Source organism: Phyllobates terribilis, unplaced genomic scaffold, assembly GCF_046119375.1.
Source record: "Phyllobates terribilis strain yellow unplaced genomic scaffold, ASM4611937v1 Scaffold_3__8_contigs__length_932513732, whole genome shotgun sequence".
NCBI lineage: Eukaryota > Metazoa > Chordata > Amphibia > Anura > Dendrobatidae > Phyllobates > Phyllobates terribilis.
In genome coordinates this window covers 336,543,524-336,570,780 of record NW_027362763.1, presented here as the reverse complement: position 1 = coordinate 336,570,780, position 27,257 = coordinate 336,543,524, and the positions used below count along the sequence as shown (strand labels likewise).

At 42.8% G+C, this 27,257-nt stretch overlaps 1 protein-coding gene across 5 annotated transcripts in view; it reads left to right on the top strand.

Annotated features, from left to right (window-relative positions):
• The window catches only part of TP63 (tumor protein p63), a 343,415-nt gene that overhangs the window by 150,551 nt on the left and 165,607 nt on the right, over positions 1-27,257 (top strand). For all 5 annotated transcript variants that reach the window (XM_073675174.1, XM_073675172.1, XM_073675173.1 and 2 more), the window contains exon 2: positions 22,790-22,906. In XM_073675174.1, the coding sequence (XP_073531275.1) occupies positions 22,790-22,906 (117 nt within the window). The remainder of the gene's footprint in view (positions 1-22,789; positions 22,907-27,257) is intronic.

Below are 27,257 nucleotides of genomic sequence, written 5' to 3'. Positions count from 1 at the left end.
CTGTCCCATCAATACATCTGCTGCTGCTGCTTCCTTCTCCTCTGTTACAGTATCAAGTGTTGTCATGCAGGTCTCCAAGCGCAGAACCTCCAGTTGTTTACCTGCTCCAGTCAGGCTGAGTGAGAGCCTGTCAGCTGTAACGGAAGTGGACATGCCTGCTTTTTTTTTTTTTACCAATCTCGCACAACGAGCACACCACATCTTTCTCAATCCACCCTAACCTCTCCGCCTGCACCTCACTCATGGTCTAGCAGTTTGTCCGGTTCACTGTACTCTACCCTCTCAGCACTGCAGCCAGCCCTCGGTCCCGCAGTTGTGGTCATGTAAAAGATTTACTCCTACACATGACAAAGCTAAGAGGTTGAATTCCACCATCTCCAATCTGTTGGCCACGGAAATGCTGCTGTTCCCCCTAGTAGATAAACTGTTTCTGAAAGCTGATAGCCATCGCAGTCCCCCAGGACCAGTTGCTGAGTCGCCATTACTTCTCTAAGAAACCTGTGCCTGTGCTACACTAGCATGTCGCAGACAACATCACCCATTCCTTGAACAAATCTATGTCTGCCAGGGTGCATTTCACAACAGACATTTGGATGAGTAAGCATGGCCAGGGGCATTACATATCGCTAACTGGGCACTGGGTGACTCTAGTGGCTGTGGGGGCAGGCGGGGAAGGGGCTGCTCCACAAGTCATGGAATTCTCAAGGCTTGTGGGACAAACCTGTTTTTAATACTTCCTCTGCTGCTTCTGGCTTCTCCACCTGTTCCCCCAACCTCTGCCTTAATGAGACTCGTGTTCCAACAGTGCAGAGCGAATCTCCATTACCTCTTTACTGTGCAGCCAGTGCTCACCACAATCAGGCAGTGTTAAAATTAATATGCCTTGGAGACCGCAGTGATATAGCTTAAGAGTTGTGGACAGCTATCCAGGCCGCGTTTGAGCAATGGCTGCCTCCGCTGAACCTGGAGCCAGGGAAGGCCGTGTGTGATAAAGGTGCGAACTTGGTGGTGGCCCTACGCTAAGGCAAGGTCACACATGCCTTGCGTGGCTCACATCCTCAACCTGGTGGTACAGCGATTTCTCAGCCACTATCCCGGCCTGGATGCATTGCTGCTGAAAGCGTGAAAGCTGTGTGCTCGCTTCCGACGTTCGCACCCCTCAGGTCATGGACTTGCATCGATACAGAGGGCTTTGTTCAAACCAGTTAACCGGTTGATGTGCGCTGTAGCACCTCGGTGGAATTCCACTCTACACATGTTGCAGCGACCTGTGGCAGCAGTAACGAGCCCTAACGCAGTATGTCATGTCATATAGCCTGGGCTAACGCAGTACGGACGTGGCATATGACGTTTACGGAGTGGGTACAGATTAAGGACCTCTGCACAGTTTCGAAATGGCTACTAAGATGGTTAGCACTGACTATGCTGCCATCAGCATCACTATTCCAGTCATCGACATGCTGGAGCAGACGTGGAATAGCCTGCGGGAGGAGGTGGTGGTCCCAGAGGAAGAGGAGGATGTGGAAGGATAACAATGTCTCAAAGTTCCAGGCTGTCGTCACACAGGTGGGTGCCAAGGGTGGGTGGATTCCTGCAATCGAGTGGGGCTGGTGATAACAGACAAATAGTTAGTGAAGGTGCAGGAGCCGAGGAACAAATGGAGAAGGAAGAGGTGATGTGAGAGCAACAGTCAGGAGATGAAGCAGATAATCATCCAATCTCTGTTTTTCGTGGTTGGCGGGACAAAGGAAACGAGCATTAGTGTTACCCAGCCACAAACACAGCATGGCCTTGGACCTCATGGAAGAGCCAAACATAGGAGTGCGTTCTTGATGCACTCTCTGCAACATGATCCCCATATAGTTATGATTTGAAATGGTGCTGACTACTGGGTTGCCACTCTGTTAGATCCACGTTATAAGAGTAAATTTTGCCAGATGCTTCCCACCCTGGAGAGGGACCTGCGCTTGATGGCGTATCAAAATACTTTTACACAACCTTAAGAGAGGTTTTCCCCAAGACAGCAGTGAGGTGCACAGTGTGCATCACATCTCTAGACTTCCAACCTCCAGAACGTCAATAAGTCAACACCAAAACATTATCAGCAGCAGTGTAAGTGGCAGAAGCAATTTCTGTGAGTCCTTTCACACTTTTTAGACCAGCTCGTGCACCAGCACAACAGAGTACAAGTCTGACACGTGGTGAACGACTGGAAAGGATGGTGCAGGAGTATCTAGAGCTCAATATGAATACCATCAGGGAGAGTTTGGACCCTTTTACATTTTGGTCTTCAAAAATAGATGAGCGGCCTGAGCTCACCTGTCAAACCTTGGAGGTTTTATCATGCCCGGCAGCCAGCCTTCTCTCAGAACATGTCTTCAGCACTGCTGGTGGTGTCCTGATGGATAAGCAAAGCCTGCTGTCCTCTGAAAGTGTAGACTGCCTAAATTTCATCAAAATGAACAAGTCATGGATCTGCAAGGACTTTTGCACCCCAATTACAGACTGTACCGATTAGGCGATGTTGTAGTTTTTAGTGTGCTTCATTGATCTCGCGTAATTGCAGTCTGTGATCTTTTTAGCATGGCTTCTCCGCCTGCTATTGATGCTGCTGCTGCAGCAGATGTTAACAATTTTCAGAAATGTTAAGACTCGTGGTTAGGTCTTTATCTGGTGGGTTGGCTGTAGTGGTGTCGGACCCCATTATGCCATTTCTACTCTGGTGAAATTGATGCCACTTTGGTGGTGTCGGCCCCTAATTTTTGGAAATGGGGAGACTCTAAGTTGGGTCTCCTTCATGTGTGTTGCGTGTAGCAGTAGGCCTCAGAGACCAGCAGGCTTTCAGTCAACTACCCGTGTTACTATTGTACCAATATTATTCTATGAAACAGATTTTTCTGCCATCTGAGTGTAGCTGAGCTTAAAAGCAGGTTGAGCTGTTGCATGTGGTATCGGGGCTCCCAGCACAGCAGACTTACACCGATCCCTCACCCACCGCATCTTTTGACGTTAAATTCAAAGCTGTAAGTGCTGGCCAAGACCCTGATGCCTCATGCATGGCCCATGGCTGATTGCTTCTGTGCCATTATAAAATTTGTACTGAGGGTCTATTTATGCCACTTTCCTGGTGTCTGCGCCTAATTTGATCTGTTTTGGCAGCTTTTGGGCCCATTTCAAGGTGTTGTGTATGCGTTTGGTGTTGCCTCCCATTGAATCTAATGGGGTTTGGTGAATAATTCAGGAAGTTCGTCGACGCTGGACCGAACCGAACATTGAAAGCTTCGCTCATCTCTGTTTACATACTCCCATACAGGCGCAGTCTGATCTAACCACCACTTCACTGGAGCAGCTCAGAACTTACCCTATCCTTCTACCTTTTGCTATGCATTTTATTGATTTGCTGTATTTGTCAATGAAAAATTCAAGGGGCAACATTTCTCTTTGCGGTGAGTGACATGCCGAGGTGAGGAGACTTTTCAGCCGCAATGCTCCTCTGGGAAATATGCTAATTCTCCTCAGAGAGGAAGAGGACTAGAACTCTAGTGCCACCTATAGGAAGTAGCAATCCTAAAAGTTAATATCTACTCTGTAACAAGCCTTGTCGCATGACTTGGGATAAAAACCAAAATCTCAATTTGCAGATCCTGTTTCGGGGTACTTCCCCTCATCAGTGCAAAGTGAGAGATCTGGTTTGGCTGGGTGAGAGGCGTCTGACTGGGATCCAAGGGGTAACGTTTCTCCTTGCGGAAAGTGACACATTTTGTGGAGAGATCTCACACTTTGCACTGACGAGTGGCAGTCCCCCGAAACAGTGTCTGCAAAATTGACATTTTGGTTTTGACTTTTTTCCTAAGTCATGTGACAAGACTTGTTAGTCGATATTGACTTTTAGGATTGCTACTTCCTATAGGTGGCACTAGAGTTCTAGTCCTCTTCCTCTCTGAAGAGTCAATGAAGAATTGAAACCTTATAAAATACTCACAATTATATTTCAGCAACCATAGAAACATTTGACTAAAATACACTGCTCAAAAAAATAAAGGGAACACTCAAATAACACATCCTAGACCTGAATGAATGAAATATTCTCATTGAATACTTTTGTTCTGTACAAAGTTGAATGTGCTGACAACAAAATCGCACAAAAATCATCAATGGAAATCAAATTTAATAACCAATGGAGGCCTGGATTTGGAGTCACCCCCAAAATTAAAGTGGAGAAAGACACTACAGGCTGATCCAACTTTGATGTAATGTCCTTAAAACAAGTCAAAATGAGGCTCAGTATTGTGTGTGGCCTCCACGTGCCTGTATAACCCTCCCTACAATGCCTGAGCATGCTCCTGATGAGGTTGCGGATGGTCTCCTGTGGGATCTCTTCCCAGACCTGGACTAAAGCATCCGCCAACTCCTGGACAGTTGGTGGTGCAGCGTGACGATGGTGGCTGGAACGAGACATGATGTCCCAGATGGAGGGGGACGTAGGAGCGCAAAAACCCAGCAGCAGGACCGCTACCTCCGCCTTTGTGAAAGGAGGAACAGGAGGACCACTGCTAGAGCCCTGCAAAATTACCTCCAGCTGGCCTCAAATGTGCATGTGTCTGCACAAATGGTTAGAAACCAACTCCATGAGGGTGGTATGAGGGCCCGACGTCCACAGATGGGGGTTGTGCTCACAGCCCAACGCCATGCAGGACGCTTGGCATTTGCCACGGAACACCAGGATTGGCAAAGTCGCCACTGGCACCCTGTGCTCTTCATGGATGAAAGCAGGTTCACACTGAGCACATGTGACAGACGTGACAGAGTCTGGAGATGCCATGGAGAGCGATGTGCTGCCTGCAACATCCTTCAGCATGACCGGTTTGGCAGTGGGTCAGTAATGGTGTGGGGTGGCATTTCTTTGGAGGGCCGCACAGCCCTCCATGTGCTCGCCGAGATGAGGTACCGAGATGAGGTCCTCAGACCCCTTGTGACTCCATATGCTGGTGCAGTTGGCCATGGGTTCCTCCTATTGCAGGACCATGCCAGACCTCATGTGGTTGGAGTGTGTCAGCAGTTCCTGCAAGATGAAGGCATTGAAGCGATGGGCTGGCCCGTCTGTTCCCCAGACCTGAATCAGATTGAGCACATCTGGGAAATCATGTCTCTCTCCATCCACCAACGTCTCGTTGCACCACAGACTGTCCAGGAGTTGGCGGATGCTTTAGTCCAGGTCTGGGAGGAGATCCCATAGGAGATCATCCGCAACCTCATCAGGAGCATGCTCAGGCGTTGTAGGGAGGGTTATACAGGCACGTGGAGGCCACACACAATACTGAGCCTCATGAGCCTTTGACTTGTTTTAAGGACATTACATCAAAGTTGGATCAGCCTGTAGTGTCTTTCTCCACTTTAATTTTGGGGGTGACTCCAAATCCAGGCCTCCATTGGTTATTAAATTTGATTTCCATTGATGATTTTTGTGTGATCTTGTTGTCAGCACATTCAACTTTGTACAGAACAAAGTATTCAATGAGAATATTTCATTCATTCAGATCTAGGATGTGTTATTTGAGTGTTCCCTTTATTTTTTTGAGCAGTGTATATAAAAACACTGAAGCAGCAAACCAAAATTTGTGTCAGACTCAACTTTTGACATTGCCTATAGATTTTCTGCAGCATTTCTAGAAATTAAGGCCTACTGGAGGAACTTTGGTTCTCATGCATACCTATTGAACCCTGCTTTGCTAAACCTAGAAGTCACTTGTGGTTGATATTTTATGGTGCAAATATGCTTCAGTTCTGATAAGTAGAAGAAACCTTTTCTTCATTTGAAGTGGTAGTTGGAAACTGCTGGATTTTATATATCCCAAAAGCACACTCTGGTGACTGATGAGAGAGAGATGAATTGTAAAATATAGTGTGATGTGATCTAATATGAATTGTGATGTGCATTAGTAATATGCATAGTCCAACCATAGGGACAGTTAATGATTGAGACTAGCCCAGAGTGGGAGGGGATAAATTACAGGTGAAGTAACAATTTCCTGTCAGTCAGATGGGGTCTGGAGTAGATGATGAGAGGACCTAAAGGTCCAAGTTGAGCACTGCCGCATTCTGGGGAGACTCCCAAGTCTGAAGAAAAGGGATAGCGAAAGCCAGAGCTTAAGTGACAGTGACCTTTCGGAAACTGGTCCTAGGAGAGGATACCTAGCCTTGAGACCATGAGCTTATAACGCTGGAAGGTAACTGGCCTATACAAGACAAAGTATTGGGAATGAGCAGAGTGTCATGGGCGGGAGATCCAGAGTGTCCCCTTTACCGGCCATACTGGCTAGCTGAAGGGAAGAGCGGACACGGAACTGCAGAACAAGTAGATGACACTTGTTAATCATGACTGTTGTGTTTAAAGCTGAGTTGTGGTGAAGTAGTGAGAAACAGTGGACATACACAGCACTGGAATAAACTAAGGAAGGAGATTGTGGGGAAAATGCTTTTAAGTTGTAGAGGAAATGTTCATAAGACTGTACCCGCTATCTCTTGTGTATCACCTTAACTGAACAGCAACTTGATAGACTTTTGATTTTTGAATGGTGGTCTCACTCATTTGAACTGTGAAACTTCTGGTCCTGGCAAACCTGCAACAACCGTTACATGTGGTCTGCACAGGCGTAATGCCCTCCCAGCACAAGTCCACACCCAGCCAGGACCTCCCCTTTCATGTCACGTTCCAGGTCGCAGGAGACTAGCACTTCACCCACAGCTACTGACCCGCTCCACATTACAAAATCATGTACACATGAAAACTGTATTTTAGGTCTAATGAACTGCACTATTCAAATGAAGCATTGAAAATAATCTGCCCAATAAAAGTAAAAGTGATCAGTCACTTATGTCATAATAATCCAGACTGTTTATGTAATAACAGCCTCAAGCTCTTTTCGACATTGCAAGTCCACAAACCCATTGATATCTTCTAATGTTTTTTTTAAAATTCCACTGTGATGCTTTTCTCTCTATATGAACGTGTTTTGCCTTTTATTTTATTGGTTTTAAGTAATGGATTGGCTCTATCTGGTTTCTTTCAGAGTGCTGAAAGATTCTAATGGAGGTCTGTTGTGTTCCAAAGCCTCTGGCTCTCTGCCTACCGTGATTAGTAAGTTTTTAAAGTTCTTGCAGTAGGTCATAGTGCCTAGTAGTTAGCCAAAGGCTGTCTCAGACCAAAGCGATAGGGTCATGTAACAAAAGCTTTCTAACTCTGCAAGGATTTAAATCGCCCCAAGAAAAACTAAAGTGCCAAGCCTGAGTTTACCTGGCTTAGAGTGACAGGTCTGGATATTGAAAGATATTTTTTTTTGGTCATTTTTCTTATGTTGTAAAAGATTAAAATGCAAAAGGATGGATGAATGAATTACAATACACTTGTAACACATAAAATGGTCAAATAAGATTTAAAAAATGTGCAAAGAGTAAGGAATGTTTTAAAATAAAAAAAAATATGCTTTACTTAAATGTTTTCATCTTCTGCGGTCCCCATTGGTACCAAATGTGAGGAACAATACCGTATGTTTTGTCCATCACTCACTTGATAGCTAACCAATCTGACCTCAAGTGTGACATTTGCATGGACACTGAGGCTAATTGGCAGCAGCAGTTCCATGATGAATAGCCAAGACATCATGGCCTCTGGAATTTGCTTTATTGTGTAACATTCTCCACTCGTACCCACTTTTAAAAGTTGCAGCCCCTTTACAGTATATTCTTGAGGGGAAATTTCCACAGCAGTTTTTTTTCCGCAACCATTAGGACATTTGCTGCCACAAATCTGAACTAAATGGTGTACATTTTGGTGCAGATTTGCTGCCGCAGATCGTGTTTCTTTTATATTTTTTGTGTTTCTTAGGGTTAAATTTATCACCAGGAGAGATAATTATAGTATACCTCTTGAAGCTCATCAAGAGAATGCCAAGAGTGTGCAAAGCAGTCATCAAAGCAAAAGGTGGCTACTTTGAAGAACCTAGAATATAAAACATATTTTCAGTTGTTTCACACTTTTTTGTTAAGCATATACAGTTATATGGAAAAGTTTGGGCACCCCTATTAATTTTAAGCTTAATGTTTTATAAAAATTGGTGTTTTTGCAACAGCTAATTCAGTTTGATATATGTAATAACTGTTGGACACCGTAATGCTTCTGCCTTGAAATGAGGTTTATTGTACTAACAGAAAATGTGCAATCTGCATTCAAACAAAATTTGACAGGTGCATAAGTATGGGCACCTCACCAGAAAAGTGACATTAATATTTAGTAGATCCTCCTTTTGCAAAAATAACAGCCTCTAGTCGCTTCCTGTAGCTTTTAATGAGTTCCTGGATCCTGGATGAAGGTATTTTTGACCATTCCTCTTTACAAAACAATTCCAGTTCAGTAAAGTTTGATGGTCGCCGAGCATGGACAGCCCTCTTCAAATGATCCCACAGATGTTCAATGATATTCAGGTCTGGGGACTGGGATGGCCATTCCAGAACATTGTAATTGTTCCTCTGCATGAATGCCTGAGTAGATTTGGAGCGGTGTTTTGGATCATTGTCTTGCTGAAAGATCCATCCCCTACGTAACTTCAACTTTATCGCTGATTCTTGAACATTATTGTCAAGAATCTGCTGATACTGAGTGGAATCCATGCGTCCCTCCACTTTAACAAGATTCCCGGTGCCGGCATTGGCCACACAGCCCCAAAGCATGATGGAACCTCCACCAAATTTTACTGTGGGTAGCAAGTGTTTTTCTTGGAATGCAGTGTTTTTTTGCCGCCATGCATAACGCATTTTTGTATGACCAAACAACTCAATCTTGGTTTCATCAGTCCACAGGACCTTCTTCCAAAAAGAAATTGGCTTCTCCAAATGTGCTTTTGCATACCTCAGCCGACTCTGTTTGTGGCGTGCTTGCAGAAACGTCTTCTTTTGAATCACTCTCCCATACAGCTTCTCCTTGTGCAAAGTGCGTTGTATAGTTGACCGATGCACAGTGACACCATCTGCAGCAAGTTGATGCTGCAGCTCTTTGGAGGTGGTCTGAGGATTTTCCTTGACTGATCTCACCATTCTTCTTCTCTGCCTTTCTGATGTTTTTCTTGGCCTGCCACTTCTGGCCTTAACAAGAACTGTCCCTGTGCTCTTCCATTTCCTTACTATGTTCCTCACAGTGGAAACTGACAGGTTAAATCTCTGAGACAGCTTTTTGTATCCTTCCCCTGAACAACTATGTTGAATAATCTTTGTTTTCAGATCATTTGACAGTTGTTTTGAGGAGCCCATGATGCCACTCTTCAGAGGAGATTCAAACAGGAGAACAACTTGCAAGTGGCCACTTTAAGTAGCTTTTCTCATGATTGCAAACACCTGGCTATGAAGTTCAAAGCTCAATGAGGTTACAAAACCAAAAAAAGTGCTTTAGTAAGTCAGTAAAAAGTAGGTAGGAGTATTTAAAACAAGAAAATGATAAGGGTGCCCATACTTATGCACCTGACAAATTTTGTTTGAATGCAGATTGCACATTTTCTGTTAGTACAATAAACCTCATTTCAAGGCAGAAACATTACTGTGTCCAACAGTTATTACATATATCAAACTGAAATAGCTGTTGCAAAAACACCAATTTTTATAAAACATTAAGCTTAAGATTAATAGGGGTGCCCAAACTTTTTCGTATAACTGTAATTCCACATGTGTTAATTCATAGTTTTGATGCCTTCAGCGTGAATGTACAATTTTCATAGTTATGAAAACACAGAAAAATCTTTAAATGAGAAGGTGTGTCCAAACTTTTGGTCTGTACTATATATATATATATATATATATATATATATATATATATATATATATATATATATATATATATATATATATATATATATATATATATATATATATATATAAGCTGTGTAAACTGACCCCCGTTGTATTTTTGAAATCCGTGGCTTCACTAAAAAATAAAATCCTCCCCCAAATGGAGGATTGCATTTCTGCTGTGGAAACACTAAAAATGCATGTAATCCTCACATGAATGTATCAAAAAAGCTTTGTCCAAGCCATATACCAGGAAGTATCAAAAACAAAGCAGCTTTATTTACTTTAATTTTTTTTATTTGTTGAAGAATTTTTTTTTTTATTTTTTTTATGGCACCTTCCTCCTTAAAGTATTTAATGTTTTGATTTTCTTTTAAAATGATCTTGTTTTTAATTAAGTAAAATCTGAAAAATTTAAAAAGGTTTGGTATTTCCACTTTAACCCCTTTACAACCCAAGGTGGTTTGCACGTTAATGACCAGGCCAAATTTTACAATTCTGACCACTGTCACTTTATGAGGTAATTACTCTGGAACGCTTCAACGGATCCCCCTGATTCTGAAATTGTTTTTTCGTGACATATTGTACTTCATGATTGTGGTAAAATTTCTTCGATATCACTTGCGTTTATTTGTGAAAAAAATGGAAATTTGGCAAAAATTTTGAAAATTTTGCAATTTTCAAAATTTGAATTTTTATGTCCTTAAATCAGAGAGAGATGTCACACAAAATAGTTAATAAATAACATTTCCCACATGTCTACTTTACATCAGCACAATTTTGGAACCAACATTTTTTTTTATTAGGGAGCTATAAGGTTTAAAAGTTGACCAGCGATTTCTCATTTTTCCAACAAAATTTACAAAACCATTTTTTTTAGGGACCACACCATATTTAAAGTCACTTTGAGGGGTCTCTATGACAGAAAATACCCAAAAGTGACACCATTCTAAAAACTGCACCCCTCAAGGTGCTCAAAACCACATTCAAGAACTTTATTAATCCTTCAGGTGCTTCACAGGAATTTTTGGAATGTGGAAGAAAAAAAATTAACATTTAACTTTTTTCACAAAAATGTTAGTTTAGACCCAATTTTTTTTTATTTTCTTAGGGGTAACAGGAAAAAATGGACCCCAAAATTTGTTGTGCAATTTCTCCTCAGTAAGCAGATACCCTATATGTGGGGGAAAACCACTGTTTGGGCGCACGGCAGGGTTCGGAAGAGAAGGAGCGCCATTTGACTTTTTGAATGTAAAATTTGCTTGAATAATTAGCGGACGCCATGTTGCATTTGGGGAGCCCCTGATGTGCCTAAACAGTGGAAACCCCCCACAAGTGACACCATTTTGGAAACTAGACCCCTCAGGGAACTTATCTAGATGTGTGGTGAGCTTCTTGAACCCCAAGTCCTTTACAGAAGTGAGCCGTGAAAATAAAAAAATCAAAATTTTTCTACAAAAATGATGTTTTAGCCCCAATTTTTTTATTTTCATAAGGGTAAGAGGAGAAAATGGACCCCAAAAACTTTTGTACAATTTCTCCTGAGTACGCCAATACCCCATATGTGGGGAAAATACAGTGTCTGGGCGCACGGCAAAGTTCAGAAGGGAAGGAGCACTGTGTGACTTTTTAAACACAAAATCGGCTGGAATCGACAGCGGACGCCATGTTGCGCTTGAAGAGCCCCTGATGTGCCTAAATAGTTGAAACCCCCCACAAGTGGCCCCATTTTGGAAACTACACCCCTCAAGGATTTTATCAAGGGGTATAGTGAACATTTTGAACCCAGAGGTACGACACAGAATTTGATGACATTAGGTCATTATATTGAATAAGTTGTCATTACTCTTGAGCGCAAGTGCTCGCTACTTGAGTTTGCATCGGGTACTCAGGTATGCACCATGTATCACGGGTGCTCAAGTGAAATGCTCGAGTCCCCGCCCGCATGTTTCACGGTTATTAGACACCCCCAAAAAAACATGCGGGGATCGGTCGTGCATGGCAGGCAATCCCCGCAAGGTTTTTTTTGGCCGCCAAGCATATGGGGCGGAGACTCGAGCATCCGCGATACTCAATGCATACCCGAGCACCTGATACAAACTCAAGTAGCGAGCACTTGCATTCAACACTAGTTGCCATATCATCTTTTTTTTTTTTTTACTTTTGAAAATAAAAAAACAACCCTAACCCTACCCTAGCCCAACCCTAACCCCAACCCTAACATTAGCACAACCCTAACCCCAACCCCTGCCCTAGCGTTTTTTTTACGCCATTCCTCATGCGGTATAAGTGATTAGACGACCTTATTCTTCGGGTCGGTGCGACAACAGAGATACCAGAAAGATATCGGGTTTTTATGATTGACAGCTGTCACACCACTAAAAGACGCATTTTTTGTAAAATCTAGTTTTTGCATCGCCATATTTTGAGAGCTATAATTTTTCCATATTTTGGCCGACAGTCAAGTGACGGCTTGTTTTTTGCGGGATGAGTTGACGTTTTTTTTGGTGCCATTTTCAGGCACGTGACATTTTTTGATCGCTTTCTATTCCAGCTTTTGGGAGGCAGAATAAACAAAAACCAACAATTAAGGAATTGTTTTTTTTTTTATTTTTTTATTCTACTCCGCGTGTGGTAAAATTGATAAGGCAGCTTTATTCTTCGGATCAGTATGTTTACAGCGGTACCACATTTATATAATTTTTCTATGTTTTGGCGCTTTTACACAATAAAAGCTATTTTATAGAAAAAATTATTTTATTGCATTGCTTTATTCTGAGAGCTATAACTTTTTGATTTTTCGGATGATGGAGCTGTATGGCGGCTTGTTTTTTGCGGGACAAGATGACGTTTTAAGCGGTACTATTTTTATTTATATTCGTCTTTTTGATCGCGTGTTATTCCATTTTTTGCTTGGCGGTTTGATGATAAAGCATTGTTTTTTGCTTCGTTTTTTATTTATTTTTTTTACCGTGTTCACTGAAGGGGTAAACTAGTGGGACAATTTTATAGGTCAGGTCGTTCCGGACGCGGCGATACCAAATATGTGTACTTTTATTGTTTTTGTTTTTTTATATTTTTTTTTTCACTTTCTGAGAGTTTTTTTTACTTTTTTACTTTGTCCCACTGTGGGACTTTCACTTTTTTATTCTGATCGCCTGCATAGCATAGGGATGGAGCACCATCCCTGTGCTATGCAGGCAGTCAGCGCTGCACAGTGAGAAGATTGTTTGGTCATGCACTGCGCATGACCAAAAAATCTTCCTGCTTCTCTGGTGACCTAGATGTTGTCATGACGACATCAGGTCGTCATGGCAACACCCGGGAAGCCTCGGCAGACAGCGCTGGAGGCCGGAAGAGGAGGGGAGTATACCGATCACCTCACCTTAGCCACTGCAATGCTGCGATCGACTTCGATCGCAGCATTGCGGGGGTTAATGTGCCGGGAGCGGTGCGGTACCGCTCCCTGCACATAGTACCGGGTGTCAGATGTGACAATCAGCTGACACCCGACGGCGATCGCGCCCGCACAGCCTGTGTGCGCGCGCGATCGCGATGACCTACTAATACGGGTCAGGCTCTTAAAGCCCAGGGCACAGACGTGTATTAGTACGTCATGGGCTTTAAAGGGGTTAAACACTAGGTGGAGCAGCTGCTGAAACTTGCCATGAAGAACTAGTGTACAACTAGCTCACATTACGACTGCAGTAAATGTGGGTGGGATCTGTTCACATGTGTATGATGTCGCTCCTCTCCTCCCCTTCTGGGTATTTGTAAAATAAGAAAGGATGAAGTTTAGGATCACAGTGCGAAGCCATTTTGCTAGTGACTGCCAATGATACTGACAAGAAGACAGCGTCAACAAGGACGGCCGGCCGGCAGCACCGATTCTATTAGTTGGTGTTGCTCGCTGTATCATAAACTGGGATTAGATACATCTAGTGTAACACACTGGGATTATTCACAGCACGTGATACACTACAGGTATCTAGATACAGGGCTCAGTGTAATGTATCGCATGATGGGATTAGATGCACTGTTTTGGGGCATATTGTGCTTTTTGTTGGTGACTGTCCATGATACTGACAAGTAGACAGCGTCACTGAGGACAGCCGGCCGCACCACCAATTCTGTTAGTTGGTGCTGCTTCCTGTATCTTAAACTGGGGTTTCATGCATGATCCTGCTCCCGTAGAAGTACTATGGTACCCGGGTCTGGAGGAACGTCTCCTCTTCTCCAGACCCGGGTACTTTCCGCGCATTGAATCGCATAATATCCGCATGTCTACGTGTAGTTCAATGCAAGACAATGGCGGCGGGATTCCGCAAAATTAATGGTTGTGCTGCGAATTTTTCCGCAATGGTAATCCGCAGCGGAAATTTCCGCAGGATGTGCACAGCACATGCGGATTATCATTGGGAAACATGGCAGACAACTTAACATGCGTTTTCGCGGCGGAAATGCAGCCGCGGAAACGCATTAAATCCGCATTATGGGCACGCAGCCTTACTGTTGTGCTCACAGTTGCACGCCCCCAAATGAAAATGATAGCAACCAGTGGCTGAAATAAAAATTAATAAAATATTAATGTAGTTAATTTCATTTTATATTAAAAATAATTGATTTTATAATTATTAATGCAAAACTTAAAATCACGGCACCTTCCCTTTTGACAAGACTATGCTTCATAGAACATTTTTTTAACCCATAACATGAAAGTAAGGTTAATATAACTTTCATTAAAAAATCTTCAGTTTAACTCAAAGTAGTTCATGCAAAAATGAGTACACTGCATATTAAAAACTACATAATTCCTTTTGTTTTACTGTAATTTCTTGTACTTTGTACAAACAGGGGGCATGATCCCTCTTTCTGAGCTAAATATTTCATCTGTATAGCTTCCCATGCATGGGTTTTTTTTTTAGTGAGGACTCTGTCTTGCTCTGCTCTTTTACACATTGAGGTCGCTTGATACACATAAGGTTTAATACTAGACTGGTTAGGATCGTCCCGATGGTGGGTTATCTTTTCATGCTTTTTTTCTCTTTAATCAAAATAGTGTTAACTAAATATCTTTTTATTTACATGTATTTTTACTAATTACTTACTGTAGGGTATGTGCTCATTTTGGGGTTTTTTTCTTGGGTTTTGCCTATTGTGAACGTGCTTACACTTTGCACATATACCAGCTTATAGTCCGGCTCATTTCTTTGGTTTTGCTACATCGCTGATTTTGTTTAATCTCCATGAGGTTTAAGGACTGGACCAAATCTTCTAGGCATAGAATGAAAAATTTGGCAACATATTGTAAAATCTTTTTTTTTTTCTTTTTTTCATTCTTTAACCCCTTTACCCCCTTAGGGTGGTTTGCACGTTAATGACCAGGCCAGTTTTTACAATTCTGACCACTGTCACGTTATGTAATAATTCTGGAACGCTTCAATGGATTCCACTGATTCTGAGATTGTTTTTTCGTGACATATTGTACTTCATAATATTGGTAAAATTTCTTCGATATGACTCGTGAAATTTATTTGTGAAAAAATTAGAAATTTGGCAAATTTTGTAAATTTTCAAACTTTGAATTTTCATGCCCTTAAAGTGGAGAGAGATATGTCACACAAAATAGTTAATAAATAACATTTCCCGCATATCTACTTTACATCAGCACGACTCTGGAACCAAAAATTTTTTGGGTTAGGAAGTTATAAGGGTTAAAAGTTGATCAGCGATTTCTCATTTTTCCAACAAAACTTACAAAACCATTTTTTAGGGACCTCATTACATCTGAAGTGACTTTGAGGGACCTTTATGACGGAGAAGACCCAGAAGAGACACCATTCTATAAACTGCACCCCCCCCGCCAAGGTGCTCAAAACCACATTCAAGAATTTATTAACTCTTCAGATGCTTCACAGGAATTTTTGGAATGTGGAAGAAAACAATGAACATTTGAACATTTTAACTTTTTTCACAAAAATGTTACTTTAGACCCCAATTATTTTATCTTCACAAGGGCATCAGGAAAAAATGGACCCCAAAATTTGTTGTTCAATTCCTCCTGAGCACGCCGATACCCCATATGTGGGGGAAAACCACTGCTTGGCCACACGGCAGGGTTCAGAAGGGAAGGAGCGCCATTTGACTTTTTAAATGTAAAATTTGCTTAAATAATTAGCGGATGCCATGTTGCATTTGGGGAGCCCCTGATGTGCCTTAACATTGGAAACCCCCCACAAGTGACACCATTTTGGAAACTAGACCCCCTCAGGGAACGTCTCTAGATGTATGGTGAGCACCCTGAACCCCCAGGTGCTTCACAGATATTTATAATATAGAGCAGTGAAAATAAAAAAATCTAACTTTTTCCACAAATTCTTTCAGCACCAAATTATTTTCACAAGGGTAAGAGGAGAAAATGGACCCCAAAATTTGTTGTGCCATTTCTCCTGAGTACGCCGATACCCCATATGCAGGGAAAATACACCTGTTTGGGCACTCAGCAGGGTTCAGAAGGTAAGGCGCACTGTGTGACTTTTTGAATGCTAAATTGTCTGGAATCGAGAGCGGACGTCATGTCGTATTTGGAGAGCCCCTGATGCACCTAAACAGTGGAAACCCCCCACAAGTGACCCCATTTTGGCAACTACACCCCTCAAGGATTTTATCAAGGGGTATAGTAACATTAGGTCATCATATTGAATAAGTTGTTGTTAGTCTTGAGCGCAAGTGCTCACTACTTGAGTTTGCATTGGGTACTCGTTTATGCACCAAGTATTGGAGGTGCTCAAGTGATATGCTCGAGTCCCCGCCCCGCATGTTTGACAGTTATTAGACACCCCAAAAAACCATGCTGGGATCGCTTGTGCATGGCAGGCAATCCCCGTGAGTTTTTTTTGGCAGTATAGCAGCTGCAAAACATATGGGGCAGAGACTTGAGCATGTCACTCGAGCACCCGCTATACTCGGTGCATATCCGAGCACCCAATGCAAACTTAAGTAGCGAGCACTTGTGCTCAACACTAGTCGCCATATCGTCGTCATTTTTTTTTTTCTTTACTTTTGAAAAAATCCTATCCCCAACCCTAGCACAACCCTAACCCAAGAGTTTATTTTTACGCCTTTCCTCGTGCGGTAAAAGTGATTAGATGACTTTATTCTTCGGGTCGGTGCGATTACAGCGATGCCAGATTCATATAGAGTTTTTATGATTGACAGCTGTCATACACTAAAAAACCTTATTTTTTTGCAATGTGATGGTATCATCTCCTCTTTGAATATAGAACAGTACATCTGTGAATTATGATACACCATCAATAAAATGTAGTGCCACATAAGGACATTACTGCCAACATGTTTCACTGTTGGCACCATTTATTTTTCTTTGTACTCCTCACCTTTGCAACGCCTTACAGTTTTGAAGCCATCAGTTCCAAAAACATTTATATTAGTCTCATCACTCCATAGTTTAGAGTCCAAGTAGTATTCATATTTTTCAGCATGGGCCCTGGCAAATTGTAGGCAGACTTTTGGCAAGGGCTTTAGGAGGAGCTTCCTTCATGGATGACACCCATGCATGCCGTTTCTCTACGGTGTACACCTTATTATGTCACGGGAAACACTCATCCCGGTTTGGTTTCTACTCCTTTAGCTAACTGCAGTGAACCTGCATGCTGTTTGGTTTTTTTTGTTTTTCTTCAACCCGTCTAATCAGGAGATGCTCCTGTTTTTGTGTTCCCTTCCGTGGTTGGCCTGGACATCTCTGTGAGTTGGTTGCAGTCAATCTTTGTTAAATTTTTGTATCACTTTTGCTACAGTATTCTGACCGATTTACGTAAAGCTTTGCTGATCTTTCTTCTTGTATTTTGTATTCTTCACATTTCTTGTGTAAAGAAATTTTCTTTCTCAAGTATTGTGACATTTCTCTTCCATGTGGTGCCATTGCTAATGGCATGAAAAGGGAAAGGGTGTTCTTTAAGTAACAACCTTTTAAAGTCAATTATCTGATGGACACTTGTTTAATGAATAATTACATAGATTTGTGTGGTTGAATTCTTGTTAAATAGAATTTTGTAGTCTAAGCTTTGGCTTTGCTCTTATGAATACATCTCAATGAAAGTCTTTTTTGCAACATAGTCTGAAATGAATTTGTTAGGAAAATTTATGGAGCCTCCTCTTGCATAGGCCCGGTCACATCGTCTGAGGCCGCGATTGTTAAGCCCCTGACTATACATTTGTCAGTGACCAGTTTAGTTTAATACAAGGTAAACAGGGTTTTAATAACCATTACTTATGGCGAAATGTTGCACATGTCTATATGGGCTACAATGGAAAGCCACTCTGTAAAAATTGCTTTTGCTTTGGGAGTTTTGGGCTACCTGTGCATTACATCGACAGTCATTCATGTGATATTTCTTTACATATTGCCTACGTACCAGAACTTCCACCCAGGTATATTAAATTAGCAGGTGAATGCATACATGTGCTTTCACATACAGTTTTTGGAAAAAATGTCTCTCTAGTTCATTGATGCCGTTTTTTTTGCCAAGTATAGAAGTGTCCTAAATAGGAAAGAGATGTAGAAGTTTTCTTATTATTAGATTTACCATTCCCGTTCAATCATTCGCTTTGGTTTAAAAAAAACTGTCCCTTTTTTTTTTTCATCCTTTGCTTTTTGATGGTCAGCGTTACTATGCCTTTCAGGTGATTTTGGCCCATAGCCTAGCAGTACTGTCAGGGTGTTGTGTGGCTCTGTACAATTTCTAACTTTCTACCGTGGTAGTTGTCATCTAATAGGGCTCAACTTAAAATACCATACCAAAGCCGGAGGCAGAAGGTGCGGTCTCCATAGGCCCTGTGCTCAGGGAGGGCCCACCCGGAGCTACACTACGCCAGGGTTATACTTAAGCAAAGCCTCGGCTGCACAGCGCACCCTTTTACCTGTGCTCAGATGTATTCACATCTCTTACATGTAAATACATCTGAGCAACACTGCAGCGCTGTGAAGTAGGGGAGCGTGCGTCATCTCCCCACCCTGACGTGAAGAAGTTGCACACTGATGACATCACTCTGCAGCTGTGATTACTGAGCCGCAGAGCGGCAAAAGACATGTTTTGCTTGTTTATTATGGGGCAGTGTGAAAAATTGTGAGAGGGAGCAGCATGGTGGTGGGTGGACCATATGGTGTTTGGACAGTATGGAGAAAAGGGAGCATGGGGGACAATATGAAGGAGTGGGGGGACCATTTGGAAAAGTGGGGAGACATTATGGAGAGGTTGGGGGGCCGTATGGAGAAATGGGAGTGTTGGGGGACTAAATGAAGAAATTGGTGTTCAATATGAAGAAGTTGGAGGACAGTATAGAGAGGTGGGACCATATGGGACAATATGGGGTAAGAGGATGGAAAATTGGTAGTGTCTGAGGACCATATGGAGAAGTGGGACTGTGGGGGGATTGTATGGCAAAGTTTGGGGCAATATGGAGGAGTGGGGGGACCATTTAGAGAAGTAGGAGGCATTATGGAAATGTGGGATACTATATGGGGAAATGGGAGCATGAGTGGACCATATGAAGAAGTGGGAGCACAGCATGGAGAGGTGGGAGCGTAGGTGACAATATGGAGAAATGGGGCAACAGGATGGAGAATTTGGAGTGAGTGGGGACCATATGAGAGTGTGAGGAGATTGTGTGTCACCCTGGCCTGGATGCCACAAGTGTAAATAAAGCTGTGTCTGAGAGCAAGGGGGAGGTTCTCTAGTCAGGGGAACATTAGCATGCAATGCCTCCTGTCTCAGGCCAGTAGGGGGAGCTGGCTGCCCCTATAAAAGCTGGTACTGGGGGCAGGGTTAGGGAGAACTTGAAGGCCTGTCTCAGGACTGAGACTTTTCCCAGAGCAGAGCAGGGACAGACAGTTTTGTATTGCACCTAAGAGGAAGTGTGGCAGGAGGAGAGCCACAAGCCAGAGACAAGAGGCGAAGTGAGCCTGTCTTGGCAGATAAAAGACTTACTTTACCAGACTTTGGTGTCTGAGGCTGGGAGGATTCTATATCCCCCAGCAGAGAACCAGTCCGCAAGGGACTGTATATTCCTTGGCCTAAGAAGCCTGGAGGCCCTGCCACAACCGAAGGGACCAGTAAAGCCGTACAAGGCTGGGAGCAGAAAGGAACCCACGTCGCAGGCCATACAGGCGAGAATACACGGAAAGCTCGGAAACGTGGGCTGTTACCCTATAACGAGGAGATAGCCAGAAGGAGCGCAGAAAGCACGGTAGGCCTACACCCTCACCCTGACCAGGGCCAATTTCCCCGTTGCTCTCAGACATCCAGGTCCCCTCCTAGCTGGGACTGTTTATGGGTCAGTTTACCTGTTTCAGTAAAGACCCTGGACTGCAACCTATTGTCTGTGTGCTCCATCGCGCCTCCAGCACTACCGGTACTGGGACTCTCACCACCATCACTCCCACCATCCACTACACTGCCCTGGGGCCGCACTCTTCCCGTGGGGAGTGACACCATCCCAGCTGCACACATCATCAGCCCCAGCGGTCTGCCTTGCAGCGGCGGTTCCTAATGACCGCAAATCCACGGGTGGCGTAGTCGGACATAATCAACAACACATAACGGACTACCACTGGCCTGACCACCCTGAGCCACGGAACCGGGTTGCCACTACTACTCCCATCGTTCCCCCTATTGCCCGGATCCGAGTGCCCCACGGCCCAGTGGGCGAGTCAATTGTATGTAGAGGCGAGAGCATGGGGACAATATGGATAAGTGGGGGAACAGTATTTAAAGATGGGAGCATGGCAGGACAGTGTTGAGAGCTTTGAGGACAGTATGTCGAGGTGGGGGGTCAGTATGGAGAGGTGAGCGCTGTGGGGGCACAGTATGGAGAAGTTGAATTCATGTACTGACAGTGAATCTGGTAATGGATTAATGTACTGACCGTGGTCCTGATCGTGTACACATGTACCGATCCATAACTGATCAGAGGTCACCTTTCTGCCACTGGTTCCTTACTGTGGCTGTCACCCTGCTGCCAAAGTGGGAAAGAAGTGCCTTATATAGCCAAAGGTTATAGGGACTTTTATTGTATATGAGGGAAGTTAATGTGAAAGCACAGTATCTTGTGGGCAGTATGCAGAGGAGGAAAAGTGTGGTTCTAGTGCTGTGTTCATTTACCAATAGTGGTTCTGGTGCTGCATTCATGTACTGACCGTGGTTCTGTGTATATGGGAGCTGTGGGGCATTATATTGTGTACAGGGGAGCTATGGGCCCATCATACTGTATATAGGGGAGCTGTGGGGACATCACAATCTGTATAGAGGAGCTGTATATTTGGGGACCCATTGGACATTATTAAATGTTAAGTAGGCACTTAACCATTATTGTTATAGGGGCACTCAAAGTATTGTAACCATCAAAGGATCAAAATGTGAACACTTTTCTAGGGCATTTGCACAGTGCATTAATCTTTCCAAGGGAGCAATTTTACCATCTAGAGGGTATAAATGAGGCATTATTACTTTGTAAGGGACACAGTGGTGGCATTGTTATGTGGGGCAGTAAGAGGAGCTCTGTTTTTGTACCACACAACCGGTGCAGTAAAAGGGACACATACGGAAGCAGTGGCTCAGTATTTGGGTATCGGTAGAATGAGGAGTTTGTGCAGGTTGAGAATAGATGGGGATGGAGTTGGAAATGTAAGAAGTTAAATGTATTTTTGTTGTAATGTTTGCAGTCAAGTTGTGACTGGAAGTTGTCATGTCGGTCTGGGCCAAATGGAAAAGATGGGAAATTGAACTACTCCACCAGAAAGAATGTCAGCTGTAAGTGACTATAGATACCTGTACTGTAATTACTTGTATGGTCTGCAGGTCTGGTATCTACCACTATATGGTCACCATATGGTGGTAATATTAGTGTTGGTCTATGTGGAAAGATTTATGTTCAGTAACAACGTGGTCCTCTGTGGCGGTTCCTCTATTCCCACGATCAGGGTTCACCACCGTAGTTGTACACTCGGTTAACTGGTTAGGGGCCCACTCGGATGTTTCGCCCCTCACCACCCCCCACCCCCTCAGAGCTGAACCCCTAGCTACGCCTCTGTCCCAAAGTAAAAAATAGTACACATTTTGATCAAACTGTATAAGCCGAAGAATCGGATGTTAAATTTTATACATTTTTCTTAGCATCATTGGATTAATGTATGTAACAAAAGTTCAAGTTTTTTTTCTCTACAATTATGGCTAAACAAACTGGGGGTTATATATGTTGAACAGTCTAAAATACTTAGGTCATGCACTGTAACAGACAGACTAGACCTTGTTGGTGTATCTTTCTGCAGTATTTACTTTAATGGCCAGTGATGACATTTTCTTCTAACTCTTCTTGGTTGTAGGTTGATCGTCAATGATATCAATGTTTAGAAGTAAAACCATGTCATCTGTCAGTCTATGACCACTGACAGTATTTCATCCTTACATCTCTGTAACATGTTTATTCTGTTTATACTTTGCAGTCAATGGTCGAGTCATGTATCATATTGCTATACCTAAGCCACATAAGTCTGCTTCACCTCCTCAATGCCCCACCTTCACTCAACACTCTCACATGAGTGCTGCTTTTGAATCAATCACTCATTGCTGTTGAAGACCCTGGTTTCCTTTTTCAGTTTTTCATTTTAGTCGTCTTTTCCTTATTTATTTATAGTTTCCTATCTATCCATTTATCTTTCGTAAAGATTCTTTCATTTTGCTGTAAATATAACAATTTGGTAGACCAAAACCTACAGATTTTTGTGTCAGTAGAGTATGACATTATCTTGGAAATTAGTAGTTTCAATATTAGATCAAGTTAAAAAAGATCAACACCATGTACTAGATGTATATCATTTGAAACACTCATGGTTTAGAACACCAGTGACTCTCCTTATGTTTTTGTTTTATCCAACCAGGTTTGTGGATACGTCAACCCATTTTTCTTGTAAGGAAAGGCATTACCGTACAGCAATGTCTCAGAGTTCAGACAACAAGAGCCCTGGCGTATTTGATCGCCTCTGGGAGTTTCTAGGGTAAGTATATCATGAATTTCTAGGCACAAAAATTGCTAGATTTTAACGCCTTTACCCCTGAAGGCTGTTTGCACATTAATGACCAGGCCAGTTTTTACAGTTCTGACCACTGTCACTTTGAGGTAATAACTCTGGAATGCTTCAACGGATCCCACTAATTCTGAGTGTTTTTTCGTGACATATTGTACTTCATGGTAGTGGTAAAATTTATTTGATATGACTGGTGTTTATTTGTGAAAAAATCAGAAATTTGGTGAAAATTTAGCAATTTTCAAACTTTGCATTTTCATGTCCTTAAATCAGAGAGAGATATCATAAAAAAAATAGTTAATAAATAACATTTCCCACATATTTACTGAACACCAGAAAAATTCTGTAAACAATTTTTTTTTTCTTAGGACGTTTATAAGGGTTAAAAGTTGACCAGCGATTTCTCATTTTTCCAACAAAATTTACAAAACTTTTTTTTTTTTTAGGGACCACATCACATTTGAAGTCACTTTGAGAGGTCTTTATGACAGAAAATACCCAAAGGTGACACCATTCTAAAAACTGCACCCCTTAAGGTGCTCAAAACCACATTCAAGAAGTTTACTAACCCTTCAGGTGCTTCACAGCAATTAAAGGAATGTGAAAGGAAAAAAATTAAAATTTATCTTTTTTTTTCACTAAAATTTTACTTTAGACCCAATTTTTTTATTTTTACAAGGGTAATAGGAGAAATTGGACCCCAGAAGTTGTTGTGCAATTTCTCTTGATTACGGTGATACCCCATATGTGTGGGAAAACCACTGTTTGGGCACACGTCAGAGCTCGGAAGGGAAGGAGTGACGTTTTGGAATGCAGACTCTGATGGAATTGTCTGCGGGCATGATGTCGCTTTTGCAGAGCCCCTGATGTGCCTAAACAGTAAAAATGCCAAACAAGTGCCCCCTTTTTGAAACTTATATACTGTTTCCTGGTATGTGAATTTTATAATGTAGTGGCATACGTCAGTTGTGTAGTGTAGGTCAGGTTGTCATATGTCTGTTGTGTAAGTCAGAAATGAATTTAGTGGTACAGTCTGAAACCTTCTTTCATACACAAGCCAGGTTTGTCGGGGCCGGATCACATTGATAAGTGGTGTGCTTGCGTATTCCCCTTCTGTAAGACACTCTGCACCTCGTTTGTGACTTACCTTTTTTTTGTGCTTTGAGGGACCTCCCCCAGGAAATGTTGGCCTGGTACGATGCGAGCACCTTCAGTTCCAGAAGTACTGGGGCCCGCTCCTTCATGACTGCCAAATATCAGGGCCTTGATAACTACCTCCTGGAACTGAAGGTACGACGTAGCAGTCTGGCCTGCACATCGTGATAGCAGGAAAACGTTGTGCATTGCCATCTGTACGATGTGCACGGCCAGCTTCTTGCACCACACCTTGGCCTTTCTCAAGGCACTGTACCGCTGAAGGACTTCATGTGAGAGATTAAGGCTGTGTGCCCACGATGCGTTTTTTTAAGCGTTTCCCCAGCGGCCAAAATGCTGCAGAAACGCTTAAAAAACGCATGGTAGAAGGCCTGCCATGTTCCCCAATGATAACCCGCATGTGCTATGCACATGCTGTGGAAATTTCCGCTGCGGATTATCATTGCGGAAAAAACGCAGCACTACCAATTATTTTGCGGAAGTGCTGCGTTTTCGCCGCCATTGACTTGCATTAGACCGCATGGATTACACATCACTGTATATGTAGATGCGCATTCCATGCGTTCTAATGTGCGGATGGTACCCAGGTGTGGAGGAGAGGAGACTCTCCTCCGGACCCGGGGACCATAGAAAACTGTAAAAAAAAAAAAAAAAAAAAAAAAAAAGAATAATAAAATAAAAAATATATACTTACCTTCTGGCGGCCCCCGCTGCGCTCCTCCTCATGCCGACAGTTCGCGATGGACTGAAGGACCTGCGCTGACGTCATAGTCATGTGACGGGTCACGCGACGCTGACGTCGACAGGTCCTTCAGTGCAGTGCAGGACGGAGGGAAAGCAGGACACCGGGGGCCATCAGAGTGTGTGTGTGTATATATATATATATATATATATATATATATATATATATATATATATATATATATATATATATATATATATATATATATATATATATATATATATATATATATATATATATATAATATTATACACATTCTCTCGGGTCACACTATATAAATCCATACCATTTGCATGGATTTATATAGTGTGACCAAGTTGACAAGCACTTTCCAAGTGATGCTAAAATAGCTTGGAAAGTGCTTGTCAACCCGCATGCGGAAATGCAAGTGAACAACGCTTCACTTCCGCATGTCCCTGGCAGGAAAAACGCATGTACAATCCGCATGCGTTTTTTTCTGCCAGGGAGATGCAGAAACGCTCAGGAAAAAATCCTGATAATTTCTGCATCGTAGGCACATAGCCTAACTCACACCATGTTTTTTTTGTACCCTAGTACACAGTCTGGTTTGGTGACCTGTATAGATGTACCTCGTACAGTGCTGGGAGTGTTGCCATCACCATGTATGGTAGTCAAGAAAAGGACATCCCTTTTGTTCTTGTACTTGACCACCAGTAGGTGGTCGGTACATTGGCACTGCTGGAATTTAAGCCTCCCCTTAAAATAGATTAGGGACTCATCCACGCAAATGTCCCTTTGGGGCATGTACACCTCAGCAAACTTGTTGTTGAAGTGCTCGATGACTGGCCGAACTTTTGAAAAGATGATCAAAGTTGGGGTCATCTCGGTGAGGACACAATGCATTATCATTATAATGCAAGAATTTGTGGATGGCCTCAAAACGTGTCCGAGTCATGACTATTCAGCACATTGGAGTGTTATACAAAACATCAACGCTTCAATATTGCCAAAATTCTGGCTTCAGTATCTCCTTGTGAAGGACCAGGCCCCAAAACTTCACCATTTCTATTGCATCTACAGGAGTCCAGTTAGAAAAGGATGAGCGGTTTTGTGCCGAAAATGAGCGTACAAATTAGTTTGACTCGCCATGAGGTTTACAAAATCTTCAGAAAAAGACTTAGACTTTTTCAATTTCTGTGAGGCCAGTGGTGTTAAACTAGATTCCTGATTGCGCCAAAAAATCAAGAATCAGTGGTTCATATTTTTGGGGGGGAGTGGCGAGGTCCATGCGGGGTCACTAACGGTGGGTGCTGGTTCAGCTTCTGTCCTGGGGTGTCTTTGTGGAAGTTCAGCATCACCTGAGGAGGAAGAGGAGTCAGTCGGAAAAATAAAGGAAGGTGGGATCCTCCCCCTCACGATCAGTGTCAGAGGCAAGGAAAGCGCATGCCTCCTCCACTGAATAGAGGGTTTGAGACTTATTTTAAAAAAAAAAAAAAATGCTAAAAAGAAAAAAAACAACAACCGGAGGTTGATCAATGATGTGCGTTGACAATGACAATCAGAGCTGGCTCAGGTGAGGCCTGGCATTGCCAGGCACCAGCCTATGATCAGTGCTCTTACAGCACCGATCCTAGGCTGCACATCAGTGTTTCAGGCAAAATTGCCTGAAACACTGAGAAATGCTGTGATTGGCTTTCCAGAATTGAACAGCCAATCACAGCAATCATATCTGCAGGGGGGGGGGCGCCATCTACCCGGAATTAAGATGGCGCCGGAATTTTAATGAGATCACCGCGACTGCGGTCACAGTGCCGCATTAAAGGTGAGGTACCTATAAATACCTGTTCATTAAGGTACGGGGACATATAGATACATCTCACATCAGAAAGGGGTTAAAGTGCAGCTGAGAGTTTGGACATTCAGGTTTTTAAGCAAATTTTCGGTGCAGGGTAGAGTTGAACAAAAAGATTTGCAGGACCCGGACTAGAGCACTGTGAACCCTCTTCTGATTACTAGGTCTGGTGCGGCATGATGTCTTGTCAAACCTACTAATCAGAAGATGCCCCCGAGAATTTCAGCAATTAGATGAAGGTTTGCAGGGTTCTGGTCCAGCGGCCACATACCACCATTTAGCAGATAGGCCAGGGTCTTCAGAATCTTTTTGCTTAACTGGAGTGTGGTCTAGATCCCCAAGTAATGTGAATATTACTGGACCAGTGAATTGACTATTTGAACTGCATAAAGTTTGTTGCCATTATGCTGTAATGATCAGCTAGAGAGCAGAACTCTAACCTCTGAGCCGGGAATGTAAAGACTAGCTTGGCACATGTGCTTATCCCTTCTTTGACATTTTAGTCCTATCGCAGTAATTAGATGGGTCACATAACTGGACCACCGTCCCTAGCTGTTTGATTTTCTAAATGCCACTGTCAATAGTGAATACTGCATTGAGATGGTTGCCAC